Source organism: Mesoplodon densirostris, chromosome 16, assembly GCF_025265405.1.
Source record: "Mesoplodon densirostris isolate mMesDen1 chromosome 16, mMesDen1 primary haplotype, whole genome shotgun sequence".
NCBI classification, from domain to species: domain Eukaryota; kingdom Metazoa; phylum Chordata; class Mammalia; order Artiodactyla; family Ziphiidae; genus Mesoplodon; species Mesoplodon densirostris.
In genome coordinates, this window is record NC_082676.1 from 66,608,607 (window position 1) to 66,635,833 (window position 27,227).

Sequence of the window (27,227 nt, forward strand, 5' to 3'; positions counted from 1 at the left end):
TCAAACCTGACTATGAGGCCCATGACCCTCCCCACGGGCTCCCATCTCCCATACAGAGACACCTCATGCTGGGTGCAGAAAAGCAAGGGGGAAGCCCAGGCTGCTGCTTGTGTGGAGGGAAGGGCCCTCACAGTTTGATCAGTGAGTTGGGGGGAGAACAGCCCAGCCCGCAGTGCCCAGTACAGCTACCTGGTGCTGTGTAAAATATTTATTCATTCTCCAAAAAGGCTCAGACTGCAAGTCTCATGGGAGAGGCCAGGGCAGGGTCTCCTCTGGGGCCACCCTTGGGGACCTCCACCACTCAGCCCAGTCCAGCAGTCCTATCCCTCCAGGCCTGGGAGGGGGCGGCCAGGGCTGGTGTAAGGCTTGGCCTGGAGTCAGTGGGCCACAGGGGCCACCTGCCCCCACCAGGAAGAAGCAGCCTCAAGACATACATTCACAGAGGACGAACATGCAGGCCTCCCTAGTGGCTGGCCCACGGATGCTGCGCCCTGGCTGGTGTGGCCCTGGGAACCCTTGTCAGGGTGGCGGGGGAATGTGGGCACCCAGCAGGTCGTAGGCAAAGATGTTCCAGAAGATGGCGAAGAGCAGGAAGGTGCCATAGGCAAGCAGCACCACCCACCAGCCACACTGGTCTCGCAGGCGCTCCTCATAGCTGCGCAGGATGGTCAGGCCCATGCTGACACCCACCACCGCGCCCGCCAGGTGTGCCATGAAGCTGGGCTGTGGGCCCGAGGCAGGCAGTGGCGGGGAGAAGCGCAGCCACACGGCCCGGCCCACCTCGGAGCTCACTACAGAGGGAGGCAGCAGGTGAGAGGCACCCTAGCCATAGGCTGAGGCCCCTCCACCCTGGCTCCCTACTTACTGCACACCAGGGCCAGCACCATCCTCAGCAGCTTGTAGGGACATCTCATCCCAGCCCAGTTCTGATGGGGTGTGAATAAAAAAGGCTGTGAGGGAGGCCTTATGGGCCCCTCCCCGCACCCCGCCGCAGGGGCTGCCCCGTTACCATGACGACATTGGCCAGGTGTGCAGAGCACAGGGCGTAGACCCCGCCGGAGCCCCCCACCACAGGGGCCCGCATGTCAGTAATGGAGACGGTCAGGGAGCCTGTGTGAGCAAGGGGAGAGCTGTGAGGGTGAGGCCCACCAGTGAGGTGGCCAGGGCGCACGCACCTGCCTCACCTGCCAGCACACCAGCCAGGTAGAGCAGGCTGATGCGGAGCAGGCCATGCACCATCTCCAGGGGCACCCCGATCATCAGCTGCAGGAGTGCGTTGAACCCCAGCTGCTCCAGCCTGGCCGTATGGGGCAAATGAGTGTGAAGGGTGGGGTCCGCCAGGGGGCTACCAGCCCCCTGCCCCCACCTCGAGAGACTGAGCCCTCCCAATCCAATCTGAGGGGTACCAGAGGTGGGCCCACTCACCCGACGTGCATGAACATGTAGGTGAGAAAGCGCCAGGCCCGAGCACGGTGGCCGGGGTGGTATACGAGGGGGCTTTTCATGTACTCAGGGTGGTAGGTCTGCAGCACCCACTTGTTGAGACGGGCCCCGTAGCACAGGAACACGATGATCTGGGAGGGACAAGCGTTGGGGCCAGGCAAGACCAAGGATAAGAGAGGCTCCCGGGGTGGTGGGCGGTGGACGGGCAGGCCCACCTGGGCGAGGGTGACCGAAGCCATAAACACGGGGGGTGGGCAGCTGCGGTGCCGGTAGAAGTACCAGTGGCGGTCCACCTCTCGGGGCAGGATCTCGTAGGCCACGTAGCGCACGAACCGCTTGTAGACACCCAGGCCTGGCTCGTCCAGCAGCCCGTCCTGGGGCAGTGCCCGTTGTCCATTGGCGATAGCCCGCTTGAAGCTGCTTGAGCGCTTGCTGCTGATCTGGGGGGCGGGGCCTAGGCATAGGCCACCATACTCCCCCCAATGGCCGCCCCTCCTGAGTGGTCCACCCAGCTCGTCCATCACAGGGTCTGAAGCCCTGCCCCATGGCTATAGCCCTCCCCAATGGGAAGGGCAGGGAGGAGGGGCCGCCTGCCCAACCCACTCCAGCCAGGGCACTGCGCCCACACCCCAGCTGCCCACCCACTGTGGCACTGACCAGGTCCACCAGCTCCTGGTAGCAGACCTGGCCCCGCTCGTTGCTCTGGGCCAGGGCCACCAGCATGTCCAGTTTGGCCGGGTCCAGGGGCAGCTCATGGCGGTGCACCAGGCCAGCGAAGGTGTCCGCGCCGATGAAGCCGGTGTTCTCAGGGTCCAGCTGCTGGGGTCGGGGGGCCAGCGGCCAAGGTCTGAGGGTGGGCCAGGCCCCACGACCACAGGGCTGAGCCACGTCAGGCGGGAGAGGCAGGCTCCGAGCACCCTGGGTCCAGGCCCCTGTGCCCACATGGTCCCAGGAGCTAGCTGTAGGCACCGGTACCTAGGTCCCAGGCCTCCAGCTCCGCTAGCTCTCCAGCGGTCTCCCCACCTCATTTCTGCCTTGCCCATACTGGAAGGGTAGGGCCAAGGTCTGAGGGCAATCACCAACCCTCTGGCCCTTCCTCAAGCGCCCTAGTCTGGCTCGCCCTTTCCTGGGGTCTCGTGCAGGGGGCCAAGGTCGTGCAGAGAAGGGGCTGCGCTGAGGGTCTCAGAACTCCGTCCCCCCGGCCCACCCAAGGGCGGAGGGCCGGCAACGGGGGCGGTGCCGGCGCCCCCCACCTCTCCACGCACCTGCTCCTGGATAAGCTGCAGCAGCGAGCTCCTGTCCATAGAGCCAGGCCGGGCCGGGGGCCTGGGGCCGGGGGCCGGGGTCGGCGGCCGCGGCCGGGAGGGGCTTCTCTGCGGACTACTCCGCTCCGCCCCGGCCCTCCGGCTCCGCCCACTCCGCTCGGCGTCGCGTCACGGAGCCGCCCGCCCCCGCCGCACACGCCGCCGCTGCCAGCCCAGCCACTCGCGGTCAGGACACGCGCGCGCCCCGCACGCGGACGTGCCCGGGCAAGAACGGCGCGGGGCGCTTGGCTCCAGTGCCGGCGCCCCCGCCCCGCCCCGGGCTGCAGCTCTTCGTCCCGCGGGGCAGCAGCCGGGAAACTGAGTCACGCGCGGCACGCAAGCCCCTTCTGCGCCCACCCCTTTGTCCCGGGCTGGGCCTCAGAGCCGATGCCACCTCCTCGGGGAAGGCTTCAGAGAACAACCCACTGCTGGGGACTCCCCGCGCCGGGCTCCCTGAAGGCACCTCCCTCCCTGACATGCTTGCCCGTCCTGGCAACAAGAAGGCTCCACGGCGCCAGTGGCGAGCACTGAAGCCAACAGGGCAACTAGCAGGGTTGAGGGAGGTCCCTGCAGCAGGCCCTGCTCAGTGGGTGGGGACCAACACAACTTGGGCTGGAGGTTCCTGACTATTCCTGTGGCCACAGTGCTAAACTGACCCATGAACATGGGGGTGGGGAGAGCCCCCAATGGACAAGACCGCAGCTGGGATGGAGAGGAGCCCTACTTCCCAGGGAGGACAGGTAGACCCCCTACAATAAGGAAAGTGACAGGCTATGGGAATGTGTAACCATAGCAACCCCTGACAGCACCGCTCAGAACGCCTGTGCAGCTGAGCCTCAGGACAGATGCAGCAGCTAGAAGCAGCATCCTGCCCTGCCCAGCTTTAGTAAGAACTGCACCAGGGGTCCTCAGGTCACTGGAGCTGGGGGGCCAGCGGGATGGTTGAAACAACTTCAGGGTGTGACCCCCAGCCCGTTGGGTCAGGCCTGAGCATCGCCTGCCGAGAAGGCAGCTCCCCTGCCTCTAGAAACAGCTTGTCAGGGCTGAGGGAGGGGCCCTGGCCCAAAGGCCTGCCTTGCAAAGAATGACTAGTTACAGGAAGTAGAGGGGGTACTTGTGTGGCCAAGGTCCTCCACCCAAGCACACCACATACTGCCTCTGCTCCACGCCCAGAATGCACGCCAGAGCGAGCACCTAACCTCCAAGCTGAGCCCCCTCCTCAGCCCAAGAAAGGTTCTCTGTCCCCTTGTCCTTAGGCTGGAGCTCTGGCTGTCTCCTGCCCAGTGGGAGGGGCAGAGGCCTCTGGGTGGGGTGTGAGAAACAGGGCAGCTCGCCCAGACCAGGGTCACCTCGCGCACCAGGACATTTCAGCACATCCCAGAACCCCAGATCCTCAGCACACCTCAGCCAACCTGACAGGATGCTGAGGCTTGGGTAGTGGATACACCTGGCTGTAGGGAGGGGTCACATCAGGGGGGTCCTCAGGTATCAGGCCCCCTCCAGCCTCTCACCCTCAGGCCAGCATGGACCTCAATGTACCTAAAGGCTCTGAGGCTGCGGCTGGGCCATAACTGGTCCTTACCCTGGCCTGAGACCTCAGGATGGTGACCCAGAGAGGAGGCGGGGGGGGGGGGGGGTCAGGAGCAACATTCCCAGCCCACACCCAGACCAAAGACACGTTTTAGTTAATTCAAGAAGTTGGGCTTCCCTGGTGGCGCAGTGGTTGAGAGTCCGCCTGCCGATGCAGGGGATACGGGTTCGTGCCCCGGTCTGGGAAGATCCCACATGCCGCGGAGAGGCTGGGCCCGTGAGCCATGGCCGCTGGGCCTGTGCGTCCGGAGCCTGTGCTCCGCAATGGGGGAGGCCACAACAGTGAGAGGCCCGCGTACAGAAAAAAAAAAAAAAAAAAAAAAAAAAAGAAGTCATCCTCAGAAAGCAGGACCCAATATGGAAAAGACACAAGTGAAGTTTAATCAGGAAACCCAATCTCATACGTCTTCTGGGAGAGGCACAGCCCTGGACCTGTCTTCAGATTGGGGGTGGGGGCACGCACAATGGTCCAGCCATTTCTTGCCTCCACGCTCCTGCCTTTGGCCCAAAGCTCTGCCTTCTTACCCACTTCATACCCTCTGGCCACATGGGACCAGGAAGGAGGAGTGGAGCCCTGAGAATTCGGGTCTGGGGTCACTGACTTCCTCACCCACACCTCCCAGTCCCTCCAACACGATGCCCACAGAAGAGGGTCATGCCCGGCACCTGCAGCAAGGCCGGACACAGGCTGCTGGGAACCGGGGCCACCCTCGGGGCTGAGGCAGGGGTGGGGCAGCAGATGGACTGTCCTCAGGAGGAAAGTTGAGAGGGTCTCTATCCCCCACCAAGCAAGTGGCCCCACACCAGCACCCTGAGATCAGACTGCAGGGTCTGGGACCTCATCGGCTCTTCACCAGGACCCTGTAGAGTGAGAAGCTGAGAACGGCAGCGACGGCAGCCCCGACGGCCCCCAGCGCCACCCGGAGCCAGAAGGAGGTGGTGTGCAGCTCCCCGTGGACAAGGTGTCTGCAGGAAAGAGGGGAGTCTTGCTGCTGTAACCCCACCTCCGTCTCCTACAAAGTCCCAGAGCCCCACTCAGCTGCTCCGTGTCAGTGCCCAGCATGGCAGGACCCCCAGACTAGAGGGCAGCCTGTGAGCCCAGGCCCCACGGGCCCCACCTGGGCATCGGCACGGGCACCAAGGCCCACCCTGCAACCTTGACTGACTCCAGTCCTGACACCACAGCTGTGCCACTCTCATGGGACAGGGAAGGGTCTCCCACACAAGGGCTTTGATCCTGGTACCCACGGGAAGGCGGCCATGGTGGCGAGCCGGGTGAAGATGGCCAAGCGGGGCTCGACTGGGCCGGCACAAGAGAACAGGGCGGGGGCGGGCAGCCGGTGCCTACGGCAGAACTCAGTCGGAGACAGACCAGGCAGCAAGACGCCTTCGGACAAGTCAGCCTTGGAGGAGACGAAGAGGCAGGGGGTCTGCCTGTCCATGTAGTGGCGCTGCAGGGGGAGGGGCCATGTGAGTGTGCTGGGGGACACCTGCCCACAGCCCTGCTACACAGCAGGGCCCCCAGGGTGGGCGGGACCTTGCCTTGTAGACACTGGCGCACAGCGAGAAGGACCTGGGGTGGCTGCTGTCAAACATCAAGCAGGCGATGTCACAGGTGGCGTCGGCCGAGGCGGTCAGGAGGCTGTCTGCACCCACCTCACACAGCTGAACAGAAAGGGTGGCCTCAGAGGGGCACAGGCTAGGTCTCCCAGGGCCGCGTTGGGCGGCTCCCTCAGCGTGCACGCTCTAGGCCTACCCTGGTGAGCCCCGCACTCACAATCAGGTACTTCTCCTGCCCGTTGACCTGCACGGTGTCGATGGTGTAGGCAGAGGGCTCCCCGGCAGGCTCCCCAGCATCCTGGTGCAGAGGAGGGATGCCCCTGGAACTCACTGCTCGGACTCTTTCCAGAACCCCTGGCCCCCAGGTCCACGCACGGCACACACGGACACTCACCCCCAGGCCATGGCCGAGGAAAGCCTGCAGGAAGGAGGACTTGCCCACTCCGCGGGCCCCCACCACCTTGCACAAGAAAACGTTTCTCTGTGTTTGTCCCTTCTCCTGGTCCAGCCTCTTCTCCCGGGTGACTGTGGGCAGGGAACAAGGATGAATATGAGGGAGGGGCTGCCGGGGAGGCACTGGCTGGGGGCCGGTGTGAAAGCGGGCACCCACCTGTGATGGCGTGGGCCTGGGAATCCTGCTCGCAGAGGGTGGGGAAGCCCAGGTAGCCAAGGTGCTCAAGACAGTGCTGGACGTCCAAGTAGGTCACCAGACTGGGGACGGGAGAAGTGGGGATGTGGCGTTACAGCAGGGCAGAGGGTGAGGCCATGTCTCAGTGGGTGAGGGCTGCACTTACGTCCACTGGCAGAGATACCCGTGCAGGGGCAACCGACCGGCCTCGGTGCGGACCGTGCGAGGGAGCTGGGGGCCCCAGGGAGCAGCAGGAAACACGCTGAAGAGGCTCTGCAGCTCTGCTGGCGAGAGGGCACCATCCCGGTCCTGCGGGCAGAGGAGCTGTGGTGACACGTGCAGGCGGGAGGCTGAGGCGGGGCTCAGTGGGGCCCAGCACCCTCACCTGGTCATGCTTCTCAAACATCCTCTGCACAAACTGGTAGCCGCGATGGTTGAGCTCGGTGCTGCATCCGGGGGGCACACGGAGCCTGCGGGTGCCAGGATGGGGGTGGGGCTGTGCACACCTCCTTGTGCTCCGCAGGGCACCTCCTCCGAACACAGGCCGTCCAGGCAGGCAGAGTCCCCCCGCCAGGGAGAGACGCCCCGATGGCCCCCAGCATAGGGTCCAGGAGCCCCAGGCCCCATCCAACACAGATGGGAGGCGAGCCCTGAGCCCGAACGCCACTCACGGTGGGCAGAGGTAGTTGGCCGTCAGCTCAAGCGAGTCGCCATAGCCAAAGCGCCTCAGGATGGTCCACGTGGTCTCGTGGCGGCCTCGCTGGATGAAGAGCATGTTCAAGAAAAGGAAGCCTGCTCAGGAGAAGCAGAGAAGGGAGTAACACCAGGCACAGCCCGGCCTTGCCCCACACCCCACGCCCGATGTAGGCAGGGTGTCGGGCCTCACCGTCCAGGGTCAGCCGGTCATCCCGCACGCCTCCTGCCACATTCTTGCTCACCACCATCTTCACGTCCTCCAGGGCCTGCGGGGCAAGAGGGTGCCCGAAGCAGGACATCTGCTTCCGAGAGAAAGTCACTGTTAGTCAGCCAGCTGCCCTCTCCACCCGTCACAAGGGCAGCCGAGGCGTGGGGTGCGGCTGCAGCTGGGAGGGTGGGTACCGCCAGGAGACAGAAGGGGGCGCACCTGGAAAGCGTTGAGCTCCTGGTCACTGAGCACCTGGTCCATGTCCTGGTCTGAGAGCCTGAAGATGCGTGTGAGGGCCTGGGCGCACTCGGGCATCAGCTGTGGGGACAGCGGCTCAGCACCCCCACCGCTCCCTCCTGCTTGCCCTCCCCACCAGTGCCTTCGGCCCACCTGCTTGGCCTCAGGGTCATAGAGGGGGGCCGTGGGGTGTAGCACGGCCTTCTGTGCGTAGTAGAACAGCTCTGAGATGTTTTTCAGGTTCTTCGCCGAGCACTGGGACACGTGGGAACAGACTCAGAAGGGGAGGCAGGGAGGCCCCCTGTCCTCGCCTCTGCAGTCCTGGCACCCCCAGGGCCCTGCCTGCTCACCTCCACACAGGTCTCGATCTCAGGGAACTGGCTCATGATGGGCAGCACAGCCTCCATGGAGCCCCCCGGCCGCAGGTCCGACTTGTTGCCCACCAGGATAATGGGGACCCTGGGGGAGAGACCCACGGTCACCAGGGATCAGGGAGCTGGCGGGGCCCAGCCCCCCTCCCCAAGCCCTGCCTATTACCTGGGCCCCCTCTTGGTATCCCCATTCACCAGCGGGATCCATTTGGTTCGGATCTAAAAGGTAAGACCTGGCCATGAGGATGGGGGCCTGCCCGGCCCACAGCTCCCATGTGGAACTCTCACTTGGCTCGAGGAGAGATGGGGGAGATTGAGGGCCACTGAGAGCCAAAGTCACGGCCGCTGGCAACAAGACCAGTGGGGAAGAGCAGCGGGCAGGTAGGACCTCATCTGATCCTAGCAGTTCCCAAACACCCACAAAGGGCCTGAGATCAGCAACTCCTCCCGCAAGCCTAAAACATTCAGACGCAAGGCCATCCACGCTCTCGGCGGGAGACAGGGTCATGGGAACTCGGGGGAAGCTTTGGGGGCCCTGGCCAGGGTGGCTCCGTGAAGCTCCCCAGTGGGGCCAGCCACGGGTGCAAGTTGCCCAGAACCCGGGTCAACTGAGCGTCCGCCTGTGGTGTGTGCAGAGAACAGAGAACAGGTGGACGACCAGGCTGGGCGCCAGTGACAGAAAGCTAGGATGGACAGAGAGTTCCCTTGCTCACCTTCTCAATGGTGGTCTCTTCAGACACGTCATACACCACGCACACCACGTTTGCCTGTTGGGGGCAGGGAGAGGGACGTATGGTGGGATCTGAAGCTCCCTGCTCCACTCACAAGCTGGACAGGAACGGGCTCAGAGACTGGGGGAGCCCACCCTTCCAGCTGCTCCCAGGCCGAGTCACTGGCTGTTGGCTACGCACACCTCAGGCCAGCCCTTCCCTACCCACTTCTGCTGCAGATACCAGGCCCCAGTACTGCAGCTCTGGTCAGCGAATCCCCTGAGGGCTCAGGACACAGCCACCCTTAAACTTGACTCCCCAGCCCCAGCCTCAGCCCTTCACTCCCTGGTCACTACAGGCAACAGCAGACAGAGGACAACAGCACAAGGTAGGGGATGATGGCAACACAGTGGCTGCGGCCTGTACCCTTGCCCAGTAGCACCCCCAGGACACAGCAGATGCTGCAGGGGCAGCAGCCCCACCAGGAGCTTGGTCCAGGCACAGGTCCTCCTGTGCAGAGCAGAGAACTAGCTGTGCAGCCCACAGCCCTGGTCGTTACACCCGGTGCAGTCCAGAGGCCCAGGACAGTGGGTTGGACTAAGGAGTGGGGAATGGGGGTGCTGGGCACAGAGCTGTCCAAGGGATCACTTTCAAGGACTTGGAGACTGCTCCCCAGGGTCCACCAGAAGAGGGAAGGCTCGGCACGGAGGGCTGTGGGCTGGCCAAACACGCATGCAGGAGGAAGGAATGGGTCTTCCTCCTGGCTCCCAGCAGAGTGCGTCACGGGGACCCCAAAGACTCTCAGTGCTAACAGGTCACAACAGAATTAGCGAGGCTGCGGACACTCTGGGCACCTTAATCCAATCTCTCAGAGAATGAAGCCGATCAAGCCAGGGCAGCCATACCCCCAAGGCCTGAGCCCTGACCCCCGTGCCCAGCACCCCCTTCCCCAGGACCCACCGTACCTTGTGAATCTCGTCCTGAAGCTCCTCGACTGTCTGCTCAGCCTCTGGGTGGAAAAAAGAGACCCTACTGCAGACCTGCCGGAGACGCCCGCTCCTGGGCGCAACCGCGGGCGGGCGGTCCCTCTACCTGAGTAATCCACGATGTGGGTGGGCACCTTCTCTGGGGTGACGTCCGCGGGAATGGTGATCTCTTCTGCCCGGGGGGGAACCTGGGGCAGACGCGGCCGTGAGGACAGCCGCGAAGGGCGGAGGGCGGCGGCGTCCGGACCTGGGCCCTTCTTGGGCGCGGGGGCGCGCTCGGCCTTACCTCCTCGGGGAACTCCTCGCCCACCAGCGACAGGATCAGCGACGTCTTCCCCACCTGGGCTGCGCGGGTCGGCGCGGTCAGTGCGGCGGCCAAGGTCGCGGCGCCTCTCCCCACCCCGGCCCCAAGATCACCGACCAGGCTCGACCCCCGCCCGACCCAGGCCCAGGCGCCTACCTACCCTCGCCCAGCAGCAGGATGCGCACGTCCCGCTTCATGCTGGCCGCCGGGAGCTGCGGCCCGACCCCGGTGCAGGCCCGGCCCCCGCCCACGACTGCGACCCCGACCCGCGCTATAGCTGCGCCTGCACTTCCGGCCCCCGCCCGCGCAGCCGCACTAGCGAGGCGGGCGGGCCAGACCGGCGTAGCTGCCCGGCGGCGCCACCGCGTGGGCGCGCCGGGCACTGCCGGCGCCGCGCCGGCCAGGGGGGCGGGGCCTTTGCCCTGTGCCGCCCCGCCCCCGCAGCTCCTGCTCTGGCTCCCGTGGGTCTTGCAGGGGTCAGGATCCCTGGCAGCGAGCAGGAGGTCTGTAGGTTGGGCAGAAACTGAGCTCAGGCAGTCTGGAGTGACCAGGAGACAATGCCTTAGTGCAACACCCACATTTATTTGAACTGTACAAGGTAGAAACAGAAGTCCAAAGATAAAGAGGCAATAAGCACTTCATACATGTTCAAGGTCTTGATGATTTGCACACACTCCTGGGCAGCCGGGTGTGGAGGGGTGAAGCCCACCCAGCCATCCTGGCCCAACACAAGGCCCCCGGCCAACCCAGCTTCTCAGCCAAGCCTCTGCCCAGGCCAGGTGCCTGGCTGACCAGCAGGGCAACACCTGACCCCGCACTCCCCACTGGGGGTCAGTGGCCTGTGACTTCCCACACCAGTATCTCATTGTGGGCCGCCGTGAAGAGCAGCCGAGCAGATGGAGCAAACCTGCACAGCTGCACCGAGTCATCATGGCCAGCAAAGTCCTGCACGGCCCCTGAAGCACAGTCCACCAGCCTCAGCACACGCTCTGCCAGGGGACAGCATGGGGTGGGCTGGGGCAGGTAGGGTGCTGTGGGCCCTGTGCCTGTGTCTGTATAGTTCCAGGACCCAGGGTTCCTCCCACCCTGGCTGTGTCTCCAGCTGGGGCCAGTGCCTCATTGGAGGAACCTGGCACCCCACACCCCTCGTTTCCTGACCCTATCTAAGACTCCCCTGGAGCAGGTGTCCTCACCCCACTTTCAGGGGCAAGGGGTACGGCTCAGTGTGGGGGCACAGGTGTACCCACTGGGTCCCACTCAAGACACCAGCACTCACCAGAGAAGCCAATGGCCATAAGGTGGGCCCCAGGGGACAGGCTCATGGACACAGCAAAGAAAGGCAGTGGGATCTTCTCCATTACCTGCAGACAGCAAGCGTGAGGCACTGGGCGGGGGTTCCCGTGGCCCCGAGATCTGCCCCTCCCCAGCCCTGGGTCCCTCAGGCTCCCAGAACCACATGGAGGGGTGCACGTGCCTGCTTCTGGAAGAGGCTGTAGAAGACCACCTCATGGTGCACGCTGAGGCCCGCACACACCAGCAGCGCCTCATCCCAGGGGCAGAAGGCGGCGAGGGAGGGCGGCAGGAAGCCGGGAACCTGTGGAGGGCACAGCACATTGTGGCAGGGTGGGGGGCACACCGCCCACAGGGCCACCGGGACTCTTACCTCCGTGAGGGCGGGCGCTGGGAAGCTCAGCCAGTCCACGAGCTCACAGCGGTCCTGCAGCCAGTTGGAGGCCCAAACGCTGACCTGCTGGTCCCCGCTGGCAGCCAGCCACAGGTCCACACCCTCTGCCCCGAAGTCTCCATACTGGGGGCATAAAGGCTGGTAGGTGCCGCCTGCCCTGCTCTCCCATCCCCTTCCCTGCCAGCACCCTCGGTCAGGCCAGGCCCTGCAGGCTCACGAGGCTACTTCACCTCTCTTCTCGTGCTCTGGATGGTGCAGATCGGGGCTCCCCGATGGTCACTCAGCACACGGAAGGTCATCCCCGTGCGAGGGCGACTCACAGCCACGAGCCCATCCTTGTCTCCGGAGAGGATGGTCTGACCTGGGCGAGGCAGAGACCACGCTGTTACTCGTGAGCCCCTAGCCCTCAGCCCAAAGGTGTGACCTGGGCCAGGCAGAAGCCGTGCTGTCACCGTGAGCCCGGTCTCACCATCAGCAGAGAAGGTGATGGCCGTCAGTGCAGCCGAGTGGGGATGCATCTTGAGCTCCATCGCTATGCGGGGGATGCTAAAGAGCCGCAGCGTGCCGTCACTGTAGCCTGCTGCCACCCACTGCTGTTCTGGGCGTTCGCAGGATGGGGGGCTCCAGGACAGGCAAAGGCAGCTCTGGGGACCCACGGTGGGAAAACATTAGCACTCCCTTGGGGAGGGGGGAAGGGGCCCGGGACCAAGGCCACAGACAGACACTAAGGCTGGAGAGAGGACAAGGCTGCCGGAGCCCCAGGCATGCACCCCAGCCCCAGGCGCCCCCCGAGTACCTGGCTGAGCACCTGGAACTGGATCAGCAGCTCCATGCTGGCCACGCTCCACACCCTCACGCTGCCATCGTCACTGCACGTGGCACAGTGGGACTCGCTAGGGCTGAAGACCACCTCGTTCACCTGTGAGGAGCCACCACCCTGCCTGAGGCCCGTGGCCCTCAAGCAGAGGGAACACAGCATGGCCAGGTCATTCATGAGAGCATCCATCTCCCCCTTGAGCCTACCTGGCCGCGGCCCCCCATGTGGCACAAAGAAACTGTCCTGACCTCCCTCCCTCCCAAGTGTCCCCACACTAGACCTGGGTGGAATCCAAATTGCAGGAAGCCCACCAGTCAGTTGAACTTGACCATCCACTTGCTGGGACGTCACAGAAGGAACTGTCCTGACAGAACCTAGAACACGGGACTCCCAGGGGGCCACTCCTGGGCCTCATCACAGCAGGGGGGGTGGGGCTGAGATTGTCGTGTGTGTGTGTGTGTGTGTGTGTGTGTGTGTGTGTGTGTGTGTGATGTGTATCAAGGGAGAAAGCAGTTGTGTGATTACACAGAGTCAGGATCTCTGGTGTAAAAAAAAGGAGACAGGCCGTGCACCAATGAGGTAAAAAAAATATCCGAGTCCTGAATGGGAATTTCAGGTGTTAAGTATAAACTCCTGATGCATTTTATCTTAGAAAAATAATAATTTAGGTCTGTTTGGCTGAGAAGTGATGGGCCCCTCTGGGCCTCAGACCGTGACCTCTAAGCCCATTTCCCACTGGAGGGGCCACAGGCTCTGGAACAGCCAAGTCCGGTCTTGGGCGGAGCTGCAGAGGGAGAGGCTGGAGCACCTGTGGTCCACAGAAGAGCGGGACCACCAGTGACCACCAGCTCAGGTCAAGAACTCAGCACCCTCGAGCTCAAGCCCTGGTGGGTGGATAAACTCATCCTATCTGTACCACAGAAGCGTATTTAGCAGTAAATAGGAGTGAAGCACTGACACTCGCTACAACTCAGATGGACCTTGAAAACACGATGCTCAGTGAGAGCAGCAGATAGAAAGCACCACGGAGTGTGTTTCTGTTCACAGGGACCATCCAGAACAGGCAAACCGACAGAGACAGAGTCGGTGAGCGCCTGCCAGGGGCTGGGTGGTGAGTGCTTAATGGGTGGGGGGTTTCCTTCTGGGATGAAAGTGACTGCGGTGATGGTTGTACAGTTCTGCAAATGTTTCAGAAACCATTGACGTTACATGGGTGTGTGGCCCACAGGTTATACCTCGACATAAAGCCATTACCAAAGAAAAAGGAAACATGTAACCCTCACTACCTCACACAAGAGTTTCTTTCTTGGCTACTGTTACACCTGAACAAATGAACGTAGAATTTTTTTAAAAAAGACTGAGGAGCCAACTTGAAGACCGTGCCACCAGCCGAGGCCGGGACTCCATGAGCATCAAGAGAAAGTGACGGTGGGGAAGCCAGACCCACGTTTCCACCCACCACCGCTAATAGCTCTCAGAAAGTAACACATTGACTGCTGCCGGGGAACCTGGTCTACGAGGGAGAGACTCATCTACCTGTGCCCTGTCCCAGCCCCGGGAAATCTGAGAGCTCTCGAGGCCACTTCCCTCCGGAAGGAACGAGGGATCTGACTCCTGCCACCTGCAACTCCTGCCGCCAGACGAGGGCATCACTGGTGGGAGACACAACGCTCCCAGAAGGAAGTGACGTTGGGACTGGCTGGCCCTGACTAGACCCTGGCCCGGCTTCCAGACCCCTCGGACCCCAGGGAAGCATGTCCAACAACAGTGGTGGAAGACTTCAGGGTGGATGAACAGTTTTCTTCAACACGTAAATTACAAGAGAATAAAGTGGTGGGAAAGAGGAAGGGTCAAGAAGGCCACAGGGCCTGGGGCTACTGCACGCGGACACGGCATGGACCCCGTGCCCACGGGGAGGGGCGCGTGGTTCCGGGGGTGCAGCTGGTCCTGGGAACGCCTGGACGCTCACAGCTGCGCTTGGGCTGGGAGCACCCGGTGGGTGGGGATGGAGGGAGTGCGCGGCAGCTGCCCGGCCTGTGTGGGCTGGGATCCCCTCAGACATCCTCGGTGGCAAGCCGGTGGCCCAGCGGACTCACCTTGCTCCGGTGGCCGCTGATGAGTCGGGTGCTTGTGCCCTCAGCCCAGCTGACGTACCAGAGTGTGCCCGCCGTGGTGCCCACCACACCCATGTCCATGCTTTCGTGGAAGACTGCACTCACCACGGCCCCGTCAAGGGTCAGCTCACGCTCCATAAACACAGAGCTAGACCTGGAGGGGCAGGGGGTCAAAGGGGTGGCAGCAGCGAGAGCCGAGGGAGCCAGGTGGTTTGGCCCACGGGCTCTGGCCTTGCCCGAGCATGTCCCCTGGGGGACGGGCCCAGCTGGCAACAGAGTGCCAGCTCCCAGACACACTGTAGACACTCACCTGGCCCCGGAGCCCTTGCGCCTCAGCTCCGGCACGGCCCCCACGGCCCACAGGCGCAGCCGCCTGGTGTTGCTGCCACTGACCAGACGCGCGCCCGAGCACAGCAGCACTCCTGGGGGACAGGAGATGCCGTGAGCCACGTCCCCAGATGCCTGGGACTCAAGACGGTGTCCACCGCCCCAGCACTGGGACTCCCAGGGAGAACCGAGCCCCAAGCTGTCAAGGGTCACGGGGGTTCCGTCAGACACCCACCGATCTCACCGTCGTCCGCCTCCCAGGCCAGGAAGCAGCAGCCGGCACACATGTCCCAAACACACACCTGGCCAGCATTGGAGCCGCAGTAGAGCAGGGGTGTGGTCCCGTAGCAGAGCGAGGTCAGCTCGCACCCCCCCACCTCCTCAGGGATGGGCTCTCGGTGGGCCTGGAGGGACACGAGCGCGGTTTGGGTCAACAATGCCCTGGGGTCTAGCCAGACCCCATCCTCCAAAACCTCCTCTGAACCCTGGCACCTGGAGGCTGACGTCGCCCCCACGCTGCTGCAGGAGCCACAGGGTGACGGCACCCTGGCCCACGCAGGCGAGCTCGCCAGCGTCCCAGGGGTTGAAGGCCATGCCGTGTACTGGCTCTGGGAGGCACGTGGAGGATACAAGCTCGTAGGTGGCCGTGCTCCACAGGGCCAGGGTGCGGTCGCCATAGTCCCCTGGGGGAGATGCACAGTGACCACATCAGCTGCCCAGGGTTCCCAGGACAGGCAGGGGAGTCCAGAGACCACCATCCTCCGCCCCCGCCCTGCTGACCCAGCGTGACGAGGAGCCTGTCGTCTGGCGAGAAAGCCAGGGCCTGGACAGCAGTGTCGTGGTGAGAAAGGAGCTGCCGACAGGAGCCCCCCGGCACGTCCCAGACACGGATCTGGCAGTGGGAGGCAGTGCTGCTTCGGCCTGAGGCAGAGGCCAGCACCTGGTGGGCAGGCGGGTGGGTGGTCAGCAGGAAGGGTCCAGTCCACGGGCCCGTTCCCGCTCTGGGTAAAGGGCTGCTCTGGAAGCGAGAGCCAGCCGCACGCAGTTCAAGGAGCCAAGCTCCGAGGCACACATCAGCCCTGGGCATTCAAGGCAGGCTGCACGACACGCACCTGGGCATCGTGGCTGAGGGCCAGCGTGGAGATCTCCTCAGGGTGGCCAAGCCAGTGCTGCTGGACACCAGAGTGCAGGTCCTCCACCACCACCAGGCGACCACACGTGTAGGCGAAGAAGCCTGTGGGCAGGGAGGAAGCGCCCGCCCCGTTGGCCCCACAGCCCCAGGCACTCGTGCCCACACCCCCCCAACCCCACCCCAAGGAGAACTCCTGCTCACAGCAGGAAGTGCCACCAGGAGGACACGCCCGCCCTGCAGCCCAAACCACCTGCAGGCGCCTCCATGGGGCCTGGCCTAGGGGTGGACAGAACTGAGCCCACCCTGCAGCGTCTGGGCCGCGGCCCCCACCTGTGTCTGGCCTCCAGACCAGGTTGGCTCGCCCATTCCCGTTGTAACCCATGACGGCCTTCAGGTGCAGCCGCTCATCGCCGACAGCAGGGAAGGAGAGGCCCTGTGAGGAAGTGGACCCAGGACGCTGGCACCGGCCCACCCGGCCCAGCCCCCCCACCTCAAGCTCTGCCCATCAGGCCGGGTGTGGGACTGAGCCTTGGGAGATGTATGCTCCCAGGAGGAGGCAAACGGCAGGAACGTGGGCACCGAAGTCTGCACGCGGTGGCCAGCAGGGCTGGGAGCCTGGCATGCAGCACGCAGATGGGGAGGCAGGAGGAAGAGACGGGGAGGCGCCTGCCGGGGGGGAGGTGAAGGGGAGCCAGGACCATGGAGTGAAGCGGGTGTGTGGGCTCAGCAGGACATGCCTGGGTCCAGTCATCGCGTGACAGTGAGAACCTTAACCAGCCCGGTGAGAGCATGGGGCTCAGGGCGGAGGGGTGACCCGTGGGGTGACTGCCACCAAGGCCTGGGCTGCTGTCAGCTCTGGGAGCTGCCCCAGGGAAACACCAGGGAGCCTGTGTCTACCGGGGAGCAGGAGTACCCCCAGACACCACAGGGCCATGCCACCTGGACCCCTGGGCTTCCAGGATATCCACTGATGGCAGGGGCTATGAGGACGCCCCACCCAGCCAACCTTGGCCAGCAGGGAGGCCTTGTAGCGAGCTGTGAAATGCCGATAGGAGTCCGGGCGAGTGGGGGGCTGGGCCCTGGCTCTTCCAGTGCTGCAGGCACCTGTCAGGGAAGGGAATGAGACTGTGAACCCCCAGGGACCACACAGTGACCCTCCTTGCAGGCACCCTGCCCTGGCTGGTCAGACGCTTGGGTTCAAAGGGCACAGATAGGTGAGCCACGTCTCATCACCCACCTGGCCCAGCAGGGGCCTTGTGCTCTCCATTTGCCCTGTAGGTGACCATCCCTTGTCTGCCAGGGGCAGCCAGGTCTGTCCTTAGGCCACCTGGAGTCCACGTGGTATATGCACCTGGGCCCTGGTCCAGTTATAAGTGACCCTGCCCCACCCTGCTGCCCCTCCCCTGCTTACTGGGCCAACCACGGGGGTGGGGAGGCCTGCCAAGGTCCCAGGGGCCCCCCGTAGCCCCCCAGGCCCCATCACCGGCCCTGCCAGCCTCCTTCTGCACCAGCACAGGTGGGCCTGAGGCCTGGCGGAGACCCTCAGGGCCACGGCTCTCATCTGACATGGAGAAAGTGCCTGAGGAGCAGGGGGAGACAGTGAGACGAGGGAGCACAGCACCCCCGTGCCCCTGCCCCTCCCCCAGGCCAGGAGCAGCAAAGCATATCAGGACAGGAGCCAGACGCACATCCCCTCCAGGCCCTCCCAGGACCCCTGCCCTCACCATCATGGTCCTTGGGGGGCCTGGCACAGATGTCCAGCCAGGGTGGGGACGCCTGGGATGGCATCGGCACCTGCTGCCGGGGAAGCCCATTGGCCCCGGACACCATGTCCTCCAGCTGTCTTGTACCCAGGCCTGAGGACGGAAGGAGCTCGGCTGAGCCCAGGTCCCGGGGAGGGCAGAGCAGGAGGCGTGCCCAGCCCCTCACGCCCAACCAGCTCTGCATCGGGACCCCCAGGAAAAGAACAGCGCTGTGCACCCACAGCGGTTACAGTGCTAGCACCAGACATCATCATGGAGCCTGCCAGTGTCGTGGGACCACTCACCAGCTTCGCAGGTTGGGGGGGCCCCAGGAGAGCCTTGGACGCTGCAGAGGTGACAAGAGAGATGGTCGGGTGGGGCGGAGGGGTGCAGAGGGAGGCCTGGCAGATGCATGTCGAGGGCAGGAACTTGCCTTCCTGGAGGGGACTTCTCAGAGGGGGCCAGAACGTCCCAGAGGAAGATGGCGTCTCCCACGCTAAGGAGCTGCTGCTGGTCGGGGGTGAACACCACGGCCCGCACAGGTTCTGAGTGGCCGATGTACACCTGAGGGCAGCAGTGTGACATACAGAGGCCACCGAGGCACAGCTGGAGACACCTGGCCACCAGACTGCAGACGGACCAAGAGGACCTCGTGCAGTGTCAGGCCCCAGCAGGCATGGGAGAACCTCAGGGACTGTCCTCCACCCTCCTTCCTACCCGCTGTGCACCCGCCCAGGGCACACACCTGGCAGCCAGGGCCGGCCTGTGCTGAGTAGTCCCACACCTTGATGGCCCGGTCGGCGGCTGTGAGCAGAAAACGGCTATCCCCGCTGAGAGCTAGGACAGAGCAGGCCGCAGGGGGGACACAGGACAGCTGTGAGAGAGGGTGATCGCTGAGGGAAAAGGTCGGAGCACACAGGACCACCAGTTGGGGGAGCCCCCTTCTCACAGAACACAACCTCTAGGGAGCAGCAAGCGGCCCAGGGCCTCCCCTCCTCTGGACACTGCAGGCACCAAGGCTGGAGCCGGGAAGGTGGGGGAGGCCAGGCCACCAGCCACAGTCTTGGGCTCACCTTCCGGACCAAGCGGCCCGACGTGGCATCTAGCACTGCAACCATGTTAGAGGACGTGGACACCAGCAAGTGGCCAGGGGGTGCGGGGCCAAAGCAGACGGCCACAGCTGAGTCCAGGCGGCTGCCAGCCAGGTCCAGAGTGCTGATGTCAATCCTCAGCAGCTGAGGGAGAGCAGCAAGTGTCCTCACCATGATCTCCGGCCAGAGCTCGAGGCCCCAGAGCTGGGGCCCGGGCCGTGGGCAGCCTTGGGCATCCATCTGGCAGGCTGCCCACAGCTCACATGTCCTCTGTGCCATGAGGGGCGCAGGGCCCAGGTCCTTTCTGAAATGAGCATGGCCTCCCACCCAGGGAAACACGCAGCCGCCAGGGTCAGGGTGCCCACGGGGTCTGTGGGCCAAACTGGCGTGGCTCCGCCCTCACTGCACACAGGGAGGGTTCCAGTTGACTCACCTCATCCAGTGAGGTTGTGTCCATGATGGTCACCGTGTACTTGGAGGGACCCACAAAGGCCAGCAGGCGGCTGTCCCCACTGACCACCAGGGCACTGGGGCTCGGGCAGGGCTCCTGGCACACCACGTTAGCTGCCGGCACATGGGGACAGGCAGTCAGCTGGGTTGGGGTCGGCGGAGGGCACCAGAACAGACACTGGTCAGAGACCTACTGGTGTGGAAAACACCAGCCTGGGCTGGGCAGATCCCACAGCAGCCAGCCCATGGGGCTGGCACCAAGACCCCAGTGGGCACCACGGACTGCCAGGAAAGCTGGGGGCTCTCCCAGAGTGACCACCAAGTGACCATCTGGCTGGCCTGAGTTACAGTGGCCATGGGAGGGGGCCGACTCCCCTGCTGGCCTGGTGCTCAGGCTTCATGTACTCACTTCCTCCTGGGGAAGGGTGGGCACAGACTCTCACCGACCTTCAATCTTGGGGGGCTGGTGAGTCCTAAAACCACACTTGGCTCTGGGGGTCTCAGAAGTGCGACTGTGGAACGCAGTACCACAGTCGGGGGTGCCACGTACCCCCACCCCCGCAGGAACCTGACCAGGGGATGGCTGGGAGGCCAGAGTGGGGCTGGAGCTGGGCCTGGGGGCCTGACCTGCCACACGAAGGATGCGGCACCGGGGTGTGCCGCTATGGTACTGGGCCAGGGAGCCCCGAGAGCAGGAGCTGAACAGGAGGCTGCCGTCGGGGCTGGCGGCCAGGCCGGTGATGGCTCCGCGGTGACACCTGCACACACGAGACAATGCTGCCTTGCCCCTGAGCTGCACTGTCCCAGACCTCCTGCAGAACCCCCAGGGGCAGCAGAGGGCGGGGCTTCCTGTAGACGGCCCTCCCCCGCACTGCCCGGTCTCCCACACTCCCCAGGGAACCCACAAACCACTGGAGCTTCCACCTTGATCGTCTGTAGGGCCAGGGCCGGCTGGCCACCCACCTGTGCTCCACTAGGACCTCGGTGGCCTCCAGGCTGAAGGAGCGGACGGCCCCGCTGCTGAAGCCACAGAAGAAGGTGGGCTGGGTAGGGTGGAAGGCAACAGCACACGGGGCCTCCTCCGGAGACACAAAGTCGTACAGCTGGAGGACAGGGCCATGTGAGGGTGGACAGGCTGGGGCGACCAGCTGGCCACAAGGCCCGAGAGCCAGTCTCTCTCCAAGTGCCTTGAACCTTCAGGCCCCAAACATAGGCAGAAGGACCCAGGGCCCCACCCACCGGGCCTCAGTGTGGCCTGCGGCCCTCCAGTCCCTCCCTCCTGGCTGGCTTCCCTCCAGTCACACCCCACCTGCTGCAGGGTTGCTAGGTCCCAGATGCGGACAGTGTGGTCCTGGGACACAGTGGCCAGCTGTCCCCGGCTGCACTCAGTGGCAAGGGCCAGCACCGGGGCGGCGTGGGAGCGCACCAGCACGCTGTACTCCCGGGACGGGATGTCCAGGAAACCCAGGTGGCCCGAGGAGGTGGTGGATAGCACACGCAGGCCGTCAGGGCTGACGCGGACGGAGCTGATGGGGCCCTCGTGTTCTGCAGGCAGGGTGGGTTGGTGACCGCCCAGGCCCGTAGTGGGGTGGGCCCGGCACCTGGGCCAACCGGGGCAGGCTGACCGTATCCATGCTGTGCCTGTGCCCAGCCCCCCTGCCCAGGACACTGAGAAATGCGCTTCCCTGCTGCCTGGAGCCCCAGCTCCCTGTGAGCCACAACAGGTGCCTCCCCTGTGACCACCCACTTCTGGGCTCAGCAACAGTGGACCCCAGCTCAGGACACAGCCCCTTGGAGCCCCATGACTGCCGTCCAGCCCGGGGACACGGCCCTCCTGCGGCAACCCTGGTGGCAAGGTGATGTCGAGGCCCCACCTGCCTCCAAGAGCACAGAGGAGAAGTCCAGGGGCCAGAGGCGCAGGTAGCCGTCCTCGGAGCCCACGGCACACTTGGCCTGGGAGACGCTGAGGCTGCTGATGGCGATGCCGGGGCCTGAGTGGGGGGAGGCACGGTCAGCCCAAAGCGTCAGGGCCGCTCCTCCCAACACAGCAGGACCTACCTACCTGAACTGAAGGTCTGCTTCTGTGGGAGGGGGCCACCGGGGGTCCGTGTGGGCAGGAGGCGGCGAGCACACCGCACAGCCATGCGCTGGTGGTCAATCTCCAGGAAGTGGCCGCTGCGGCTGCAGACGTAGCTGCCCAGAGAGGCAGAGGTAACAGGTGAAGGCGGAGGGGCCGAGGGGCGGGGCAGGGAATGGGCGGGCCCCTCCCATTAGGGGAGGGAGGGTGGGGCTCACAGTGTGTGGCCGTCCTGGGCCTGCCCGAAGGCCAGGTCAGTGAACTCCAGCGTGTGGTGCTCCCCCAGGTCCACAGGGCAGGAGCGCAGCCCCCCACCTCGCAGCCGCCACAGCCGCACGCTGCCCCGCCCGCACGATGCCATCCTGCGAGGGGTAGGAGGTTAGCCAGGGAGGAGGGGCCAGCTCACAACTCGCTGGTCCCAGCACGGAGGGTGGGCAGGCGGGCAGCCAATCACCTGGTTTCATCGAAAAAGGCCACCTCGAATGCCTGGATGTCAACGTCGCTGTGCACCTTCGTGAGGATGATGGCCTCTCCGCCTCGCCCCACCTGGGCCGTGCCCCACACCACCACCGTCTGCAACAAGTCCGCGCTGAGCACCCACCACCCGCCTGGCCTCTCCCACAGAAGCAGGCGCGTTGGGCTGCAGGGGGTGGGGAAGTTGGCCCCTGCAGCCCGTAGGAACCTACATGTGCCCACCCGGGGCTTCCACAGACATGTGTATGCAGAAAGGGGCAGAAGACACAACCACGAGTGGAGGAGAGGCCCCGGGTGAAACACCCAACTTCAGAGATGCCAGCACGCTAAACATGCCCAGCTCAGGCGTGGGGGACTTGCCACTGAAGAGGGTGAGGCCAGTCAAAGGCCAGCTCCATCCACGAGGGAATGAAACAGATACTCTGTGGCAAGTATGGCGCAGTGGTGCCTGGCGGGGCTGGGGGAGGCCTGCGGGGGACCCTTGCTGCCTGCATGCACCCCAGGATGGGCTGCCCCACCTCCCCGGCCTGGCCCGCTTACCATCCGCCCGTGGCGGTCCTTGCCGACACCACAGAGAACCTCCCCACTGTCAGAGAAGCTGCGGATGGAGAGGTGGAGGTCAGTGTTGCAGGCACAGCCCCCACCCGCCTCGGAGACCCTGCACCCACCTGAGGGAGCAGACGGTGTGGACTGGGCTCTGGAACAGGGACAGGCACTCCTCGGTCTGGAAGTCCCAGAGACGCAGCATGCTGTGGGGCCGTGCCTGGGCTGAGGCCAGCAGGGAACCGCTCCCGTCCAGCGCCAGGGCAGAGACCTGGGGGGCAGCAGGGTGAGGGAGGGTGTGTGCCTGCAGAACAAGCCACCCCTGGGCCAGGGTGCCCACCTTGTCTGTATGGCCAAGGAAGAGACGCTGCTCCCGGGTGTTGACACACAGAACGACGATGACCGCATGGCAAGGGTACACGATGGCGGCCCCATCCCGGGTCCACAGGGCCTGTGCACAGGGGCCGGAGGCTGAGGTCACAGGCTGGTCGGCTTCATCCCCCCACCCCAGCACTCCCCTAAGCCCCACGCACAGGAGTCAATGGGATGCACGTGCCAAAAGAACAGAAAGAGCTCAGGTGCACGTGGGTATGGGCAGGGCTTCCTCTAAGCCCTGTCTGCAACACAAGAAACTTTGGGATTCAGGTGACAAAAGGCCAGAGAGCCCACAAAGACTCGGAGTTCGTGTCCTGGAAGGCCTGGCGAGCACACAGCCTCCTTTCCTGCTGCTGTCCCTGCAGGGTCCCACAAGTCTCGCCCATACCCGGCCCCACTTGGCTGGACGACACGCATCAAAGCTTTAAAGGGAAAGCAAGGGCTCTCAGGTCTCTGGAAGCTTGAGCAATTGGACGAGCACCGACCCGGCTGGTGTTCACGACACAAAGGGACGCCTGCGACGGGATGTCATCACGTCAAGGAAGCACCGAGCGTGTGAGGATGCGGGCAGGGCTGGGCGTCCGCAGCGGTAAAGGGACCCGACGCCTGGGAGAGCTTGGCTGTCCACACAGCCACCTCAGGGAAACACGGGGTGTGCCCACTGTCCCCTCTGTGTATCTGACACTTGCACGACCCAGCAAGAACAGAGGACCCCTCACCCATTTGGTGCTGTGACCCCCAAAGCCGATGACCCCCTTGAGCCTCAGGACCGGATCCGGGAGGAAGCTCTGAAATAGGCAGACTCACAGTGAGACCCCGAAATGGCAAGGCTCCTGTCCCACCAGGGATGCCCCACCCAGAGCTGGTGCCTGCCTCCCAAGAAAGCCACCTGGTTCTAGTGCCTTCTGCCAGCTGCTCTATGGCAGGAAACCAGAATTCCAATCACATTGCTAGACCCTCCAGGTACCCCAGTCCTGCGCCTGCCTGGAGCCTGAGCCCACCCCCCACCAAACCACTGGGGCTGGGGTCAGGGCACCAGCCCCCTCCTTACTCTTTGTTGAAAACGATTCTTGCCCAAAGCCGTCTCCTGTTGGTTCTGCTTTCTGCCAGGAGACTAGATAGGAAGGGACCATCTGCCCCACGCATGTTTCCAGTGGACAGAGGCCCAGCAGCCCTCCACCCACACCTCGTCCACATCCCACCCCCCTCGGTGGCACAGTCAAGCCCCACCTTCCTTGGGAAAAGCACTCACCTCTCGTGGGGACGCATCCTCTGGGGCCGTGGGCTCCACAGTCGTCTTGTGCACAGACACGTGAAGGCTGTCACTGGCCACGTGCTTGTCAGTGGCCTCCACCCAGGCCAAGGGCTCCTGGCTACAGCCACTGGGGCCACCCACACTAGAGACCTCGGAGTGCTCACAGGACACGCTGACTTCTGGAAGGGGCCTGGGCACAGAGGGGGCCTGGCGGGACTTTGGGAGGACAAGTGCCTGTTAGCACCCTGTGGCCACCACCCTCAGCCCCATCTCCGAGGGCACAGGGCACTCACAGCTGTGGGGCCATGCTTCTGGACCATGAGGGCCAGGCTGTCCTGAACAGGCTTGCTGAAGGCCGCCGGGTGAGGGAGAAGCCGAGGCACAGGCCCCACTAAGACTGCAATTGAGAAGAACCCACTGAGCAGAGTGCAGACAAGCCTGTGAGGACGTGGCCACAAGGCCCTGGGCAGGGGGCAGCAGTGGGCCCTGGCCTTGCCCACTCTGCAGGAGGGAAGCCACAACAACAGCTGCAGCCTACCCTACCATGGTCCCCGGCCCCCCTTCCCAGTTGGAAAGCTTGAAGCCACCAGGCACCCTAATCAGAACCTCCCACATTGGGTCTGGGGCCTCGAGACAGCCTCCCCTCACCCTTGCAGGCATCATGCTGCTGCATTCACCTCCCCAGATGCAGAATCAGGCCCCCCTCTCCCGCCGAGCTCCATGGGCCCTTCAGGCCTGAACCTGGGTCACCGCTGGCCCCACAGGCCCACCTGCCTCAGAAGGGGAACAGCTCTTCTGAACTGCCTCGGAGGGTGTTTTTGAGCTGTCGCTTGGAAACCTCGGTGGGGTGAAAGGACAGTCAGCTTCCGGGGCGACCCTGCCGTCCCTCCACCCGGCTGTCCTCCCTCCACCCGGCTGCCCTCCCTCCACCCGGCTGCCCTCCCTCCACCCGGCTGCCCTCCCTCCACCCGGCCACCCTCATGACAGGCAGAGCTGCTCACCGGATGTGGACATAGTGGTCGTGCCAGCTCTCCCCTTTAGGCACCGGGAATGCCATTTCTCGAGGTATGGGGGTGATGGGCAGTTTTGCACGCCGGGCTTCAGCGACAGTGACAGCTACGAAGAGCAAAGTCCAGGGAAGCCCACCCAGCTCCCTCTCCCAGCCCAGACAAGACAACACCAGGTGCCAGCCAGCAGGGTACTGCCTGGCCACCAGCCCAGCCACCACCTCCCCCAGCGGCTGCCTTGGGAGCTGGGAGGCTCAAAGATGGTACAGCATGGGCATTTTCACCAGGGAGGGTGTGGAGGCCAGCACACAGGGAGTTAGTTAGAGCAGGCGGGCTGCAGGGTAAGCACACCTTTAGCCCTCACCAGGATTGAAGCACAGGTCACTGGTGTAGAGGTTCCTGACCAGCAGGCTAGCACACAGCCTGATGCTCTTGAGATGACTGTAGCGTTGGTTCAGGTAGACCAGGAGAATGTCGTGCAGGTCGAGCTGCAGGCAGGTCCAGCGGGCAGCAGGGGAGCCCACACCTGCCAGGTGTGCAGGACAGGAGCAAAGGTCAGAGCCTACCCCCTCACCAACTGGCCCACAGCACTATCTGTCCTCGGCCTGTCCCCACTCTCATGGCCACAGCCACGTGCCCCTCCACCCAGGCTGTCCCTGGCCTGCCTCCCCCCTGAGCCTTCTGGCTGGCTGCCTCTCCCAGACTATCTGTGACCCGTTCACACCTCATCTGCATGTTACCTTTCCTGGGTGTCCCAGTCTCACAGATGAAAGGGAACTGAAGCCATGTGGCTGTGGACTTGAACTCCTTAAAGAAGTTGGAGAATGACACTCGGATGACCTGGCTGCCCTGTGGGTATATTATAGCATGGCCGTGAGGAGAGGAGACTGCAGCAGGAGTGCAGGGCGCCCACCGGTAGCTCCCGCTCTCCAGCTTGTAACCTCGGTACACAGGTCCAGGTGAATGACGAAATGCTTGGCGGGCAGAGGCCGAAAGAGCACGTACAGGTAGCGTCCGGTCAGCCCCAGGGACTGGGTGCTGGTTTTGGGGAGCTGGATGTAATTGCCAGCAGAGACAGGGCCCCGCACGCGGTACACCGTGCACTTGAGGGTCTTGTCCTGCAGAGAGACACGGGAGGCGTGGCGTCCCGCTCAGCCCCACGGAGCGCAAGGAGGGCTGCAGCAAAGCGGCCCAGGAGACAGAGGAGAGGCCGCCGCTCCTGCTGCCAGGAGCCCCGGCCCACTTACCGTCACGACGGCCACGTCGCCCTCTTTAGAGGACCGCTTCCACTCGCCCACCTTGAAGTGTCTGAAGACGTTGAGGAACGGCTGCTGCCACACTGGGGGACACGGGGGCGTGAGGTGCCAGACCCACCGCGGGTCTAGGGAGGGGGCCAGGGCAGGGTCTGCGCGCTCCCCAGCTGTGACAGCCAGCGCAGCGCGCGGACTGGGCTCCGGGAGAGTCTCAGCACCAACCCGTCCGCGGCGGCGCCGGATCTCGGGCCCCAGACCCCGGCCCTCCCGCCGCGCGCCGCTACCTCCGGCCATGGCGCCGCCGCTCGCGCTTCCCGCCTCGGCCGCCGGGCGCCTCACGCAGAGCACGCAGTGCGCGCCTAGCAACGGCCGCCTGGCAACGACGCCACTTCCGCCGTCACGGCGGCAGGGCACGTGATCGCGCTTCAGGGACGGGGACTGTCACGTGACCGCGCGACGGGGCGGGGACTGGTGAGTGACCGCTCTGGGGGTCCGGACCCCCACCTCACCAGCTGTTTCTCGGGGCGCCCGAAAACCTTGCCCGACCACTTACTCTTCTCTGCTGTCGTGCCCCGGGGCATAAGGGGCCTCCGCCCCCAGGCCTCTGCGGCCACTCCCAAGCCGGGACCCCCTGGGGGTACGCTAGCGCCACCAGCTGTGGGATCCGGGAAGGTTCCTGACTCCCTCTGGGAGGCATCTTTGTATAGGGAATGAGACGCAGCCCAGAAATTGTGACCTGCACTTGGCAGGAGCTGTCCCCACCTACCCTGTTGCTACCTAGCCCTCTGGAGGCACGTGTGTCAGACGCAGGCAAAGTCACCTGGCCCCACAGGTAAAGCAATGTCCTAC

At 64.4% G+C, this 27,227-nt stretch overlaps 3 protein-coding genes across 10 annotated transcripts; all 3 read right to left on the reverse strand.

Moving 5' to 3' along the window:
• Positions 1 to 136: 136 nt before the first annotated feature.
• RHBDL1 (rhomboid like 1) lies at positions 137 to 2,842 on the reverse strand. 3 transcript variants are annotated; one of them, XM_060120135.1, is made up of 8 exons: positions 2,709 to 2,842; positions 2,101 to 2,259; positions 1,659 to 1,883; positions 1,426 to 1,574; positions 1,185 to 1,297; positions 1,010 to 1,110; positions 866 to 926; positions 137 to 791 (listed from the first exon to the last, which is right to left on the reverse strand). In XM_060120135.1, the coding sequence occupies exons 1-8, from the start codon at positions 2,745 to 2,747 to the stop codon at positions 520 to 522; spliced, it is 1,119 nt and encodes a 372-aa protein (XP_059976118.1). In that variant the 5' UTR covers positions 2,748 to 2,842; the 3' UTR covers positions 137 to 519. The 3 variants fall into 3 exon arrangements, with proteins under 3 accessions (XP_059976118.1, XP_059976116.1, XP_059976119.1); XM_060120133.1 differs by having other exon boundaries at positions 2,101 to 2,262; XM_060120136.1 differs by lacking the exon at positions 1,010 to 1,110 and having other exon boundaries at positions 574 to 791; positions 1,176 to 1,297; positions 2,101 to 2,262.
• Positions 2,843 to 4,695: 1,853 nt separating this feature from the next.
• RHOT2 (ras homolog family member T2) lies at positions 4,696 to 10,330 on the reverse strand. Of its 4 annotated transcripts, XM_060079485.1 has the most exons (19): positions 10,198 to 10,330; positions 10,020 to 10,078; positions 9,840 to 9,921; positions 9,713 to 9,756; positions 8,751 to 8,804; positions 8,204 to 8,256; positions 8,017 to 8,125; positions 7,820 to 7,921; positions 7,649 to 7,747; positions 7,412 to 7,520; positions 7,197 to 7,317; positions 6,911 to 6,995; positions 6,692 to 6,834; positions 6,508 to 6,608; positions 6,292 to 6,422; positions 6,115 to 6,195; positions 5,880 to 6,002; positions 5,586 to 5,788; positions 4,696 to 5,303 (listed from the first exon to the last, which is right to left on the reverse strand). In XM_060079485.1, exons 1-19 carry the CDS (start codon positions 10,232 to 10,234, stop codon positions 5,177 to 5,179), a joined length of 1,863 nt encoding a protein of 620 aa, XP_059935468.1. In that variant the 5' UTR covers positions 10,235 to 10,330; the 3' UTR covers positions 4,696 to 5,176. The 4 variants fall into 4 exon arrangements, with proteins under 4 accessions (XP_059935468.1, XP_059935469.1, XP_059935467.1 ...); XM_060079486.1 differs by lacking the exon at positions 9,840 to 9,921; XM_060079484.1 differs by lacking the exon at positions 5,586 to 5,788 and having other exon boundaries at positions 10,198 to 10,324.
• Positions 10,331 to 10,599: 269 nt separating this feature from the next.
• WDR90 (WD repeat domain 90) lies at positions 10,600 to 26,710 on the reverse strand. 3 transcript variants are annotated; one of them, XM_060079489.1, is made up of 44 exons: positions 26,663 to 26,710; positions 26,373 to 26,464; positions 26,067 to 26,243; positions 25,866 to 25,974; positions 25,490 to 25,651; positions 25,120 to 25,234; positions 24,889 to 24,956; positions 24,412 to 24,515; positions 24,116 to 24,334; positions 23,915 to 23,977; positions 23,583 to 23,651; positions 22,829 to 22,939; positions 22,614 to 22,759; positions 22,486 to 22,543; positions 21,926 to 22,044; positions 21,690 to 21,833; positions 21,457 to 21,587; positions 21,269 to 21,385; positions 20,704 to 20,939; positions 20,358 to 20,497; positions 20,022 to 20,152; positions 19,378 to 19,508; positions 18,927 to 19,088; positions 18,599 to 18,727; positions 18,287 to 18,417; positions 18,159 to 18,199; positions 17,836 to 17,967; positions 17,523 to 17,690; positions 17,349 to 17,438; positions 17,118 to 17,215; positions 16,442 to 16,544; positions 16,092 to 16,213; positions 15,760 to 15,919; positions 15,472 to 15,662; positions 15,215 to 15,383; positions 14,963 to 15,074; positions 14,635 to 14,806; positions 12,518 to 12,640; positions 12,191 to 12,365; positions 11,952 to 12,082; positions 11,701 to 11,844; positions 11,512 to 11,631; positions 11,314 to 11,398; positions 10,600 to 11,026 (listed from the first exon to the last, which is right to left on the reverse strand). In XM_060079489.1, the coding sequence occupies exons 1-44, from the start codon at positions 26,670 to 26,672 to the stop codon at positions 10,869 to 10,871; spliced, it is 5,568 nt and encodes a 1,855-aa protein (XP_059935472.1). In that variant the 5' UTR covers positions 26,673 to 26,710; the 3' UTR covers positions 10,600 to 10,868. The 3 variants fall into 3 exon arrangements, with proteins under 3 accessions (XP_059935472.1, XP_059935470.1, XP_059935471.1); XM_060079487.1 differs by having other exon boundaries at positions 26,373 to 26,696; XM_060079488.1 differs by lacking the exon at positions 21,690 to 21,833 and having other exon boundaries at positions 26,373 to 26,696.
• Between the last annotated feature and the right edge of the window lie 517 nt (positions 26,711 to 27,227).

What these genes read in the sequence shown, in the direction of transcription:
- RHBDL1 (XM_060120133.1), bottom strand. Translation starts at nt 2,747, where the DNA reads ATGGACAGGAGCTCGCTGCTGCAGCTTATCCAGGAGCAG. An exon ending in TGCAGCTTATCCAGGAGCAG is followed by an intron (nt 2,263 to 2,708) that starts GTGCGTGGAGAG and finishes CCCCGACCCCAG; the next exon opens with CAGCTGGACCCTGAGAACAC. An exon ending in ACCTGGCCAATGTCGTCATG is followed by an intron (nt 927 to 1,009) that starts GTAACGGGGCAG and finishes ACACCCCATCAG; the next exon opens with AACTGGGCTGGGATGAGATG.
- WDR90 (XM_060079487.1), bottom strand. Translation starts at nt 26,672, where the DNA reads ATGGCCGGAGGTAGCGGCGCGCGGCGGGAGGGCCGGGGTCTGGGGCCC. An exon ending in GACCACTATGTCCACATCCG is followed by an intron (nt 24,957 to 25,119) that starts GTGAGCAGCTCT and finishes CACCCCACCGAG; the next exon opens with GTTTCCAAGCGACAGCTCAA. An exon ending in GGTCTGGAGGCCAGACACAG is followed by an intron (nt 16,214 to 16,441) that starts GTGGGGGCCGCG and finishes CCCTGCCCACAG; the next exon opens with GCTTCTTCGCCTACACGTGT.
- RHOT2 (XM_060079485.1), bottom strand. Translation starts at nt 10,234, where the DNA reads ATGAAGCGGGACGTGCGCATCCTGCTGCTGGGCGAGG. An exon ending in CCACATCGTGGATTACTCAG is followed by an intron (nt 9,757 to 9,839) that starts GTAGAGGGACCG and finishes TTTTCCACCCAG; the next exon opens with AGGCTGAGCAGACAGTCGAG. An exon ending in TTCAGGACGAGATTCACAAG is followed by an intron (nt 8,805 to 9,712) that starts GTACGGTGGGTC and finishes TGCCCCCAACAG; the next exon opens with GCAAACGTGGTGTGCGTGGT.